At 35.9% G+C, this 13,603-nt stretch overlaps 1 protein-coding gene across 12 annotated transcripts in view; it reads left to right on the top strand.

The window, feature by feature from the left end:
* GPHN (gephyrin) overlaps positions 1–13,603 on the top strand; it is a 540,339-nt gene that overhangs the window by 304,552 nt on the left and 222,184 nt on the right. For all 12 annotated transcript variants that reach the window (XM_069487828.1, XM_069487899.1, XM_069487867.1 and 9 more), the window contains one exon: positions 3,657–3,723. In XM_069487828.1, coding sequence (XP_069343929.1) covers positions 3,657–3,723 — 67 coding nt within the window. The remainder of the gene's footprint in view (positions 1–3,656; positions 3,724–13,603) is intronic.

Below are 13,603 nucleotides of genomic sequence, written 5' to 3' on the forward strand. Positions count from 1 at the left end.
TAAGACTTTCTTTTCTTTATATTTTGTATCATCCCATTTCAGTTCATCTTAGACTATTGTTATTCCAAAAATAGTGCTCTGTAATATTGAGCAGAATCCATGAATAGTCCCTCCCCAATGCCTTAAGAATACATTCTAGTGTCTTACAGGTGAATTCATGATTTCCACTGTCTAATCCCAATGTACTTTTTATGGAAAGACAGGCCAAATATTTACTATGACCCATTATGTACTAGGCACTGTACTATACATTATATTTCAAAGATTATGTTAATCTTTTCTGCAACTGAGGTTTTGAAAATTAAGGATTAGAGAGGTTTAGTAATTAAGCCAAACTACACTGATAGTAAATAGTAGTACCAAAATTCAAGCACAGTCTGTCACAGCAGTTCTCAAACTTTACAATGAATCAGAATCATTGAGAGTTTGTTAAGATATAGATTATTGATCTCACCCTCATGGTTTCTTATCTAGTAGATCAGCAGCAGAGATGAGAGGGTAGGGACAATGTGGGAGATTTTGCATTTCTAACAAGTTCCTAAATGATGTATATGTTGTTGGTTCAGAAACCACACTTTGAAAACTACCAATCTATCAGATTATATTATAACATCTTCCCACTGGTACTTCTTATGTCACATTACTCCTCTATAAGTACAGTATGCTCTCATGAGGTGAAAAACAATATAGTCAAAATGCATTTGGTGCTTTATTTCTCTCTGTGCTTTTGCATTATTTTCCCCCCACACACACACCTAAACTTTCTTCTTTTTCTTGCCCTTCCCCCTACCCTTTCTTACCTGTTGAAATATTTTCCTTTATAAAGCCACTCAAATGCTACGTTTTCTATAAAGTCTTAACTTCATGCCCTTGCTTAGAAGTAGACTGCTTTTATTTTTAACAGATGGCACTTTATATTAATAACAATGTGTATCATCACTTACTATCTTGTGTTGTAGTTATTTGTTTCTAGGCTTTAATGTATTATATTGCATTTGTAAACTCCTTAAGGATTTGGGTTGCATTTATCCTATAATACTTAATACAGATCTTTAGTTGTTTAATATATATCAGGATATGCTAAGACTATGATACTTTCATTTTTTTAATTATTAAATGAGAGAGTATTTGTAAAAATACTTTATTAACCATAAAGTGTTATATAGAGGGAAGTACTTTCTTCTTGCAATGACTCTGGACATTCTATAGATGTAAAAGTACATCTCAAAATTAATTTGTAAATTGTTCAAAGACATCAGGGAATTGGCAAAGAATAAAACATGTCTAATCTGATTTTTAGCTAAATAAAAGGCCAAAGAAATTGAGGAGGAATAACAGATATACTCTCTCCCAAACATATAGCAAAATCTTTTAATTATATCACACACACACACATACACAGAAATTGTTGTCTCAATATTGTAACTGTGGGTTTTATTAGCACTGCTACTAGGGTATCAACCTAGGGTAGATCAACTATTATTAATACTAGAGATATAACAGGCCTGTGCTTAGTGACCAAAAAGTTGGAATAAAAAGGATTCACTAAGTTACAATTTTCTTAGAAAATAGACTCCAACAAATTCCATAATACCTGATAACTTAAAAATATATAGAGAAACAACATTATTGTCAATAAGGATAAATTCATGGACATTATACTTAGAAAAGGAAACTACATAAACACAAGATGGAATGAACTTACTGTGTGAAATTGCAAAATCCCAGAGGCATGTATCAATCAAATTCTTTGTACCTCAAATTATTTTTCCATATTTTGTAGATTTATCACTCCTTCACAGAAATTTTGGGAGGATAGCATGCAAAAATTATTATGAGACTATTTCTAATTTTTAGGAGGAAATGTGTAACAAACTTCCTGATATAGTTACTACTGTACTCTGTGAGGGAGTGTTACATATACTTAGTTAAAATTCTAGATTTGTTCAACAACTTGCCAGATTTGTCATATGAAACTAGAGGACCTTAAAATTTGATGACATTCTAATCATATTGCTGGTGATACTATAATCAATTAACTATGAAATTGACAAAAAGGTACAATGTAGTATTTTAGTTAAGAAAGACAAAATTCCCCAAGTAAATAGGAGCATATTGGGAAGTATATAATTACCCAGTGCTATTTTGGCACCAATTAGAGTATTTTATCTAATTCTAACTGACAGAACTAAACCAGATTTTGAAGAAATATTATTAAGATTAAAAATTAGAAAGTAGCCTTAATTTTTTTTGATGAAACCATGAATAGTTATTCTAATAAGAAGGCAGCCAATGGATAATGCAGTAATCATTTTTGGATACATGTATAGTTTTAAATAAATGGGTATCAACTCTTCTCTTTCAGATTATAGATAGGACAAGAATAAAAAATAATGAAATACAAGACAGTTTTAGGTTATTTCAGAGAATGAGAGTGGTTAAAGAATAAATTCAATCATAAGAAGTTTTTGAAAATATATTCTTACATGACTTTAAAAATCTTAGTTGTGAAATTTTAGAAATAGCATAAAATCTCTTTGTTTTCTTTCTTTCTTTTTTTTTTTTTTTTGAGACAGAGTGTCGCTTTGTTGCCCTGGCTAGAGTGAGTGCCCTGGCGTCAGCCTAGCTCACAGCAACCTCAAACTCCTGGGCTTAAGCGATCCTCCTGCCTCAGCCTCCCGAGTAGCTGAGACTACAGGATGCGCCACCATGCCCGGCTAATTTTTTTTCTATATATATTTTAGTTGGCCAGATAATTTCTTTCTATTTTTAGTAGAGACGGGGGTCTCGCTCTTGCTCAGGCTGGTCTCGAACTCCTGACCTCGAGCGATCCACCCGCCTCGGCCTCCCAGAGTGCTAGGATTACAGGCGTGAGCCACCGCGCCCGGCCTCTCTTTGTTTTCAAATGATGAAAATGAGCTAATGTTAGCAGATCAAAGTAACACAGCCAGTTACTGACAGAGCATGAGTCAAACTGTCACATGAACAGTAAGGCCTTTGATTCTTGATTCCATTCTTCCAGTGCTTTCCCATTGTTTTATGTTTCTTATCTAACCAGTTTAAATGTGGCCTGGAAGTTAATAATTATCTCTGAAAGACCTTTCTAGCTTGAAATGTCTGTAATTGTCAATAGGTCCATTATATAATAACTATTGATCTTTCCAACGTCTTCCCCATTCCTGTCCATTTCTGAAAAACCTGTTTTACTTTAAAACTGATAGACTTCCTGAGAAGCAAGAGCTGAAATCTAAGTCTTACTCAACTCTAGAGTGCTTTATGTGTTAGACTTTTGAACATAAATATTACTACACTCAACTGTTTTTTATCTATCTCATTGAAACAACTGTATAAAATATGAAGGAGCTGAAGTTGGACAAAAAAAGTACTTTGGCCATGGTCATATTGCTTAAAAGTGGCTAATTTTTTCTGAGTCCACTTGCAGTGCATTTTTCCAATCCACCACACTAACCAATATTACAAAAACTTCAGCCAGAGTGCCTAATTTATATAGCAATTGATGAATTTCTTACTGTAACAATTTTATTCCTTAAACTGTTGTTCACATGTAAAATAAAATTATTGCTCTTTGTTGTTGAATGTATTTAAACCAAGGATTCATTGCAATTCAACATACATCTACTTGTTTTTTTTTTCAGGCCTGTATGTGGAATCAGAGGGAAAACTCTCATAATTAACCTGCCAGGTAGCAAGAAAGGATCTCAGGTAAGCCAACCTGACATTTATATGGTATAGAGGAAGGACTTTTGACCAACTATGAGAGTTAGCCAACCAAAGAGTTGGAGCACTCCACAAACTATTCTCACTTCTGACGCCAACTGCAAGTTTACAAGATTCCCCACATCACCCTCAGGTTCAGTAATTCACTAGAAAAACTCACAGAACTTGCTGAACGCCATTATACTCACTGTTACGGTTTCTTACAGGAAAAGGATACAGATTAAAATCACCCAAGGGAAGAAGTGCATAAGACAAAGTTCAGGAGTAGTATCAACCCGAGAGTTTCTGTTGTCTTCTCCCTGTTGAATCATGCATGCATTACTCTCCTGGCATTGATGTATGGTAATACACTTGAAATATTGCCAATCAGAGAAGCTCCCCTGAGCTTTTCGTGTCCAGAGTCTTTTTGGAGCTCATTACATACTTCCCAGGGCCTGAACTTTAGTCCTTAACCCTTCCCAGAGGTTGTACTGATACCTTTATTCTCCAGTACCTTCCAGAGGCAAAACTGAAATCATGTGGCCCAAAATTCACATTATAAATCACATTTTTAGACTGTCTGGTGGCCAAAACCCTCAGACAAACGAAGACACTCCTATCAAGCATGACATTCTTAGGGCCTAAAGATCACCTCCTAGTAGCTGAGGGCAAAAGGTAAACTCTTTTTGGGTAATATTAATTCTTCACTACATAAGCTACCCCCTGGCCTTTGGCCAAGGATTTTGTATAGCAAAACAATCATGGTGTCTGAGCATCTGTATTTATTATAGCATTTATATGGCAGACACAGCAATAGTATGACTGTGAATATGCCTAAGATTTGGAGAAGGCAGTATAGGGTACAGACAGAGTTAGAGAAACAGCTAATCTATCCTCTAAAGCCATTACATACATTTTCATATTAATATTTTTGTACTAATTTACTAATTTCTCTTCTTTATGTATCATTATTTGTACCATATGATATATTTGTACTGAATTATATACCATAGAAATTAACTGATTGTTAACTAATCCAGTTCTTCCTCAGGCCAGTCCTTTTCCATTGGTGTTACATCCTGAGGTGGCTTTAACTCAATTTCCCAATACCATACCCTAAAAATAACAGTCAAAAATGCTTGGCACATTATTAGAGTCCCCCTCAGACATTGGCAATTAGCTCTTTCCTCATCATATCATATGACCAAAATGTCTCCCAGAGTAGTGCTATTCAGATTTGCAGGCTTGTCAGATTCCAGAGGCGAGAGTGGTTTCAGCAATGTATGACTTTACCCTTTCAAGTGTCTATTATAGCTGAGCTAAGAAACAATGTCATCTCTTGTTCTGGACCTCTTTTGAGACACCAATGTAATATTATTTCCCTCATTGCATAACCTTTTCATTCATTCCTTTATCCTCAGCTACTGTTCCTCCTCCTCTCCACTTACACTCAAACTTTTCCACCTTTGAAAAGGATGTGAGGTTCAATCACTATGCTGGCCCAGATTGCTGTCCATAATAGTAGTTGAAAAAGTTTCTCCTGCCCAGTCTATTCCTATTCATACAGGTTAGAGTTACACAGGTAAAAAAAAATTCATAGACTATCTTAACCCATTAGGCAATATGACTACATTCATAGTCAACTCTGATTTGGCCAGATGGAATGAAGACAAAATCTAACCCATCAGGCCCTTAGGCTTTCTGACATAAAAGTTTGAAGCTATAATTACAGTTTCTTGCTTGGGAATCATCTCTGCTTCTGGTCCCCACAGCTGCAACCTTGGTCCTGGGACCACTACATCAGGTAAAGGAAAAGAAAGTTTAAGTGATATGGGGACAAAAAAGTAAATTAAAACCAGCATCCTTGTAATCCTTGCACTCTGGGAGGCTGAGGCAGGAGGATTGCTTGAGCTCAGGAGTTCAAGACCAGCCTGAGTAAGAGCAAGACCCCATCTCTACTAAAAATAGAAAAATTAGCCTGGTGATATGGCACACACCTGTATTCCCAGCTACTCAGGAAGCTGAGGCAGGAGAATCGTTTGGGCCCAGGATTTTGAGGTTCAAGTGAGCTACAATGACGCCACTCTACCCTGGGCAACAGAGTAAGACTCTGTCTCAAAAAACAAACAACAACAGCAAAAAAAAAACCAGCATCCTTCGCCAACCACCTCTTTCCTGAAAAAGTGAAGAAAACTGTCTATTGGTGACCTTGCTCCCCCGCTCCCGGCTACCACCATGTTGAACATGTTCACACACTCATGAAGGCATGTAAGCCAGCCGTTTGTGCCTTTGTCTCCCCCTACTTTAGACAACAAATGTTTTCATTATCTGTTCCAGTTTCTATCAAATTATTACTCTGAGGATGCAAATGTGTTCCTTAGAAATGTTATTAATTTATTAAAAGGATTTGTTCTGTAAAATCTAGGTTCAGACAAAAGGCCACACTCAAGGATCCAGAAGGCCACATGTAGCCCCAAGGCTGCAGGTTCTCCACCCCTGGCTCTTTTCTGGTCCTTTTATATACTCTAAGCATTTGCATCTACTACTAGGTGAACAAAACCCAATCCAGAGTAAATGTCTGTTCCTGTTAGGACCCACTAAGAGCTCAATATCAGTCCAACTTGCCAGCTATGTGTAGGGCCTTCCCTCTTTGGAAGCTGCTCCATAACCCTATGCAGTCTTTGTCTTGTTGGCAGACAGAACAGTTAATGTCAGCATTATGTGCCTCGGAGGGTGAAAAAGGAAATATCTAGATCAGGGAATGTTTCATGTTGGAAGGCTGCATTAGTTTAGCTATAATCAAATAATGCTTCATTCGAGAAACTTCAATTAGATATACTTGAAAATGTACATTATTTTGTAAAAAATCTAACCATTATGTACTTAATAATTTCAAAAAAAGAAATTAACTATTTGTTAATTTTAAAGTTAACTAACCTTTCAATTACTTTGCTGTGTTTGCTTTTTGTTGGAAAGTATTTTATTATTTGGTTGCAACATGGAGGTCCGCAGTTTCAGTAGATCCTCTAGACGAGTATCAGTCATTTGTGACCTTAAGGGTGCCTTGATTTGGGTTAAATAGGGGAATGTAGATTCACAACAATAAGTGGTTGAAAAGCAAGAAAGCATTTTTCAGGCATGTTGCCGAAGGCGTGGGTATTCTGCTGCATTTTTCCATATTTCAATTGGATCTTTCATGACATCAGACAATGACTTTAAAATGTCATCTACTGAGAGATCAATCAATTTCATCTGTAGTTGTTTAGGTGCATTGGTGATAACAACTAGATGAGACTGAAATACTAATTTGCATGTGATGTCATGATTCTCAAAGTCAGTAAACCTTTCATTGTATTCTCTAGTTAATAGTTCTATAACAGCTGCTTATTCTTCAAATGATTTGCATATATCATCCTGCTCATCAATGACCTTTGCTAACTGTGGAAAATGTTCACCCGAAATTTCCTTTTGAAGAAGTGTTTTGAAAAAAGATAGCTTTTTTCAAAATGCTTGGCTTTTTTGCCACATATCATATATAGATTTAGTTTTACCTTGCAAAGAAATATTCAAGTCATTTTGATTTGACATAGTATCACACAGAAATGCTGCATTCCTATAGAAATCTCCTTTCAATAATTCCCATTGCTGATTCTCTTCTTCATAAAGTTTAACTACCTGTTCTTGCAAAGATAAAATTTTGGCTAACACCTGTCCCTGCCAATGCCCTTTAGAATGATAAGGCAAATCCACACCTCATCGTTCAACTTTAGCATGTTACGAAACTGGTGATGCTGTGTTGCATTTGCAAAAATATAGTTAATAATACTTATTATAACTTGTTGCAAAGTGTCACTTAAAATAGTAGTTTTAGCACAGAGATTTTGCTGATGCAAGGCAAGATACAATGAAAAGAAATGAGAGTATCTGGATCTGTTAATACTTTGTGTAATAAACCCTTCATGTTTTCCTGTCACACAAAGTGCACTGTCTGTACATACACTTACTAAATTTACCAAATTCAGTCCAACTTCAAAACAGTTATCTTGAAAATTACTGAAGATACCTATTCCTCATGTTCTATTCACAAGAGTGCACAAAGCGAGTAACTCTTCGTAGCAAAGAAAATCTTTTATTATGACCCTAATGAAGTATAAAACTTGCACCGAATCAGTTGTATCAGTTGATTCATCCAAAGCAATTGAGTAATATATATTTTCCTTTTGAAGTATTGCATGAAGTTGTTCTGTTAAGTTGAAGGCTAATTCATGCTGCCCATCAGTTATGGTTCTCCTTGAAAGAGGCAGTTGTTTGTCCTTTGAAATGTTATTGGGGTCTAAGCATCCTACAACTTCAACAATGAATTCTTTCACAATTTCTGCATCACTGGGATGGCTTTCCTTTTTTCCCCAAGTACATAAGCTACTTTATAAGTTCTTTTGGTGGCATTATTTCTGGGACTTATTACTGCTTGAAAGAATTGTCTTTTGCTTTTGCTTTTCATCGTTTAATTTCTGTAATGCAACCTTTTGCACCTTTCCCTCTAATTTAAAATATTTGTGGTCCTTATGAGTATTATAACGCTGATGGGCATTGAATTTCTTTAATATTGATTTTGTAGTGTCACAAAGCAAGCAAATCATCTTGTCTTTAAGCAGAAACAATATTGCAATTCCCAATCCTCATTTAAAAATCTGTTTTCTTCCTTCAGCTTTCTCTTCTTTGACATGATGGGCTATTAAGCAGACAGAATTGAAAAATACTGTTGAGCTGTGCAACTATTCACAAAGTCCACTTCAAACAGAAGCACAGAGCACCACTGTCAAAAGCTGATAACAGACTGGTATACTTGACCCCCATAAACTCTCAACAACCAGCTTCATATGGTAGTGGCACCAGTCAGGAGGAGGAAGTTAGAACTATTAAATAAATCATGAGCGTTGTAAGCCTTCAATTTAGCTCTTATGGCTTACTGATGTTCTAATTGCGCCAGTCAATCTGTGAGGATTATTTCATTGTAACTTACTTTATTCTTTGGTATTTTAAATATGTTCATTTTAAAAATAAAAATATAAAAGATTAATAAAAATAAACTAATAAAAATAAAAGGATTTGTTCTGTAAAATTTGGATTCAGTCAAAAGACTGCATTTAAGGATCTAGAAGACCACATGTGGCCTTAAGGCTGCAGGTTACCCACCCCTGTTCTACATTCAGTCCATCTTTGCATTGCTGCAGTCCCTCAGAGTTCACTCATCTCATGAGCTCAGGTGGCCACATCAAGCAAATACACTGGGATGTCCACTGCCTGGTTCTAATCAAATTCCAAATCTATAAAGGAGTTCTTCTGACGAACATTGACATATCCTATTTTAATGCACCCCTTACATTCCCAGAGTGATTTTTCACAGGGCCATGCACCATACACCATACAGGCATGTCTTTGATAGATCAGTTTTCCATTATGCTTCTGCCTGACCATATGGCAGGACCATTGAACACTGCTTATGAGTTGGTAAAAACCTAAACATTGGGTAAAGCTGCAGTTCAGCTCATCAGGTTGATTTGTTTTTACCTTCTTCCATGAGAATAGCAACCTTCCAAACAGAACACTATCTGTTCTTTGGAACTGCCCTCTGTAAACTGGGTGGCTCTTTCGTGGTCAATAAAGAGCTGTTTACAGGGCACTATCCAAGTGACCCAAGTGCCATAGGACCCAGCAGCTCCTGAGGTGGTTATAAATTCATCTCTATGGAAAAGAGGCTACCTGCTTGTGAGTACTTCCTTGTATTCCCCTGGTAGTACGATCTTGTATACACTATTTCCATTTTATTATAGAACTCCTCTGAGCACTGCCCTCCCCTTTAGAGCATTTCCCTGATATTACTTAAAACATTATGGGAATTGCAGGTTTGAAGATTATTTCCTTCAGTCATAGGGGCAGTCTCAATTAAAGATCAGTGGCAAGCTAATAATTATCTCTCAAATGGAAATTTTCTGGTCCAAAATTCCAGCAGTTGTCGCTGGGTAGCACTCCCAGGTTTTCGCCTTAAGCCCCAGTTTGTACTCCACACAGGGCTACTCTAGAGCAAATTAATGGTTTGTGTGGGCTCAGGCAATCTTATTTGTTCCTATTTTAGCATGTCCAGTAAATATTGGTGGAAGGGTGATTACATGCCTTCTGTTTTACAATACTAGCTAAGGAAAGCATTTCCCATTCAAACACAATATACATCCTTATAATATATTTAGGTGTAGGGAACTTAACGATGTCACATAAAGTTCAATATTTAAATATTCTAATTTTCATTCAAACTTTCACCTTAATCCCATCAACTATTGCATTATTATTTCCTCCCAAACTAACTATACCCCAAAATGGGACTTCAGTAGATTTCACAGTTGACTTCCATGTCAAAGAGTCCCGGAAAACTCTTTTCTCTGCTCCCTGACTATTTTACCTATTAATGTGCATATGGCCTTAGAATCTGCAGCCCTAGGTTGAGCTAAGGGACTGAGACCATTTTCTCAGTCCTAATCTTGATTAAATTGTGGGAAAATCACCTCAGGCAATTCGAAGTCAGGTTTCTTATGGTCATCTTTGCTTTTTAGCTTTCACATTTCCTCCAAACTAAATAGAGAAGATTTGTTTAGGACTCTTCAATAGTCAATGTTGGGAGACCAGCAAGGGCTCCCATCTTTTCACCCAACCTACGACAGTGCTAGACTAAGACCTTTGTTTTGCCCCATTCATTGTTCACTGTATTCATTCATTTTTTTTAATAGCCATTGAAATATTTCTATCCTGCTGGGATAATTCCCTTGAATTTCCCCATTTTCTTTCCCTATTTTCTTAGGAATAACTCTAATTTTATTCATTGTGTATTGTTTCAACATAACTCTTTTATTTCATAAGTAACTCTAAGACTAGCAGCTATACATCAGGCCATGTGGAATCCAAGGTTGACCCCAACCTTATAATCCACCCTAACATTCTCCCTTACTTTCATTTTAACTCATGTAGATAAAAATAACCAAGGGATTATATATCTGCCTAGTTTCTCTTTTGTTCAGTGTTGTAATTTTTGCCTTATCTTATTTTTTTGTTTTAATAGATTTAAGAGGTACAAGTGCAGTATTGTTACATGGATAAAGTATGTAATTGTGAAATCTGAACTTTTAGTGTAACCATCACCCAGATAGTATACATTGTACCCATTAAGTAATTTTTCATTTCTTACCACTCTCCCACCTTCTCATCCTTCCAAGCTTCCATTATTTATTATTCCACTCTCTATGTCCATGTGTACCCATTTTTTTAGCTCCTACTCATAAGTGAGAACATGTGTATTTGACTTTCTGATTTATTTCACTTAAGATAATAGCCGCTAATTCCATTTATGTTACTGCAAAAGACATGATTTCATTCTTTTTTATGGCTGAGTAGTATTCCATGGTTTGTGTGTGTGTGTGCATGTGTGTACATACCACATTTTCTTTATCCAGTCATCAGCTGATGGACACCTAGGTTAATTCCATATCTTTGCTATTGTGAACAGTGCTGCAATAACCATATGAATTCAGGTATCTTTTTAATATAGTGATTTATTTTCTTTTGGGTAGATAATAGTGGTATTGCTGGATAAAATGGTAGATGTAGTTTTAGTTCTTTGAGAAATCTCCGTATTGTTTTTCATAGAGGGTATACTAATTGACATTCCCACCAACAGTGTATAAGCTTTCCCTTTTTTCTGTATCCTCACCAACATCTATTGTTTTTGACTTTTTAATAATTGCCATTCTGACTGTGCTAAGATAGGATCTCATTGTGGTTTTAACTTGTATTTCTCTGATTCGTGATGTTGAGCATTTTTTCATATTCTTGTTGGCCATTTGAATGTTTTCATTTGTAAAATGTCTGTTCATGTGCTTTGCCCACTTTTTAATAGAGTTATGTGTGGGTGTTTTGTTTAGTTGTTTGAGTTTCTTATAGATTCTGGATAATAGTCCTTTGTTAAATACATAGTTTGCAAATATTTTCTCCCATTCCATAGGTTATCTGTTTACTCTGTTGATTATTTCCTTTTCTGTGCAGAAGGTTTTAGTTTAATTCTCATTTGTCTATTTTTATTTTAGTTAAATTTGCCTTTGAGGTCTTAGTTATGCATTTTTGCCTAGCCCAATGTGCAGAGAGTTTTTCTTAGATTTTCTTCTAGAATTTTTACAGTTTCAGGCCTTATATTTAGGTCTTTAATCCATCTTGTTAATTTTTGTATATGGTGAGAGATAGGGGTCCAGTTTCATTCTTGTGAATGTGACTACCCAGTTTTCCCATCACTATTTATTGAATAAGGTATCCTTTTCCCAGTGTATGTTTTTGTTGACTTTGTTGAAGATCCATTGGCTATAAGCATGTGGCTTTATTTATGAGTTCTATATTCTATTCCACTGATCTATTTGTCTGTTTTTATACAAGTACCATGCTCTTTTGGTTGCTGTAGCCTTCTAGTATGATTTGAAGTCAGATAATGGGATACCACCAGCTTTGTTCTTTTTTCTTAAGATTGCTTTGGCTACATGGGCTCTTTTTTTGATTCTATATGAAGTTTGGGGGTTTTTTTCCTAATTCTGTGAAAAATAACATTGATATTTTTATAAGAATCGAACTGAATCCATAGATTGTTTAGGGCAGTATGGTGATTTTGATGATATTGATTCTTCCAATCCAAGAGTATGGGATGTTTTTCCCTTTGTGTCATCTACAATTTATTTCATGTGTGTTTTGTAGTTTTCCTTGCAGAGATCTTTCACCTCCTCAGTTAAATACATTCCTAGGTTTGGGGGAGTTTTTTGTTTGTTCATTTTTTTATTTTTGGCAACTCTCATAAATGGGAGTGTCCTCTTGATTTGGCTCTAAGCTAGATCATTGTTGGTGTATAGAAATGCTACTGATTTCTTTCCTTTTTTTTTTTTTTTTTTGAGACAGAGTCTCACTCTGTTGCCCAGGCTAAAGTGCCATGGCGTTAGCCTAGCTCACAGCAACCTCAAACTCATGGGCTCAAGCAATCCTTCTGCCTCAGCCTCCCAAGTAGCTGGGACTACAGGCATGTGCCACCATGCCCAGCTAATTTTATATATATATATACATTTTTTAGTTGTCTGGCTAATTTCTTTCTATTTTTAGTAGAGATGGGGTCTCGGTCTTGCTCAGGCTGGTCTCGAACTCCTGACGATCCTCCCACCTTGGCCTCCCAGAGTGCTAGGATTATAGACGTGAGCCACTGCGCCCAGCCAGAAATGCTACTGATTTCTGTACGTTAATTTTATGTCCTGAAATTTTACTGAATTCATTTATTAAATCTAAGAGTTTTCACCTCCTTGGTTAAATATATTTCTAGGCATTTCATTTTTTATAGCTATTTTAAATGGAATTGACTTCTTGATTTGTTTCTTAGCTTCATCATTATTGTTGTATAGCAGTGCTACTGATTTTTGTACATTGATTTTGTATCCTGAAACTTTACTGAATTCATTTGTCAAATCTAGGAGATTTCTGGAGGAGTCTTTTACATTTTTTAGATATATGATCATATCATTGGCAAACAGATAATTTGACTCTTTTCCCTTTGGATACGTTTTATTTCTTTATCTTGCCTAATTGCTCTGGCTAGGACTTCTAGTACTATGTTGAATAGAAGTGGTGGAAGTGGGTATTCTTATCTTGTTCCATTTCTTAGGGAGGATGCTTTCAACTTTTCCCCATTCAGTATGATGTTGGCTGTGGGTTTGTCATATATGGCTTTTATTATATTGTGATGTTTCTTCTATGCCTAGTTTTGAGAGGTTTTTTATCATGAAGGGATGTTGAATTTTATTTAATTTTTTTATCT

The sequence above is a fragment of the Eulemur rufifrons genome, chromosome 2 (genome assembly GCF_041146395.1).
Source record: "Eulemur rufifrons isolate Redbay chromosome 2, OSU_ERuf_1, whole genome shotgun sequence".
Classification (NCBI taxonomy): domain Eukaryota; kingdom Metazoa; phylum Chordata; class Mammalia; order Primates; family Lemuridae; genus Eulemur; species Eulemur rufifrons.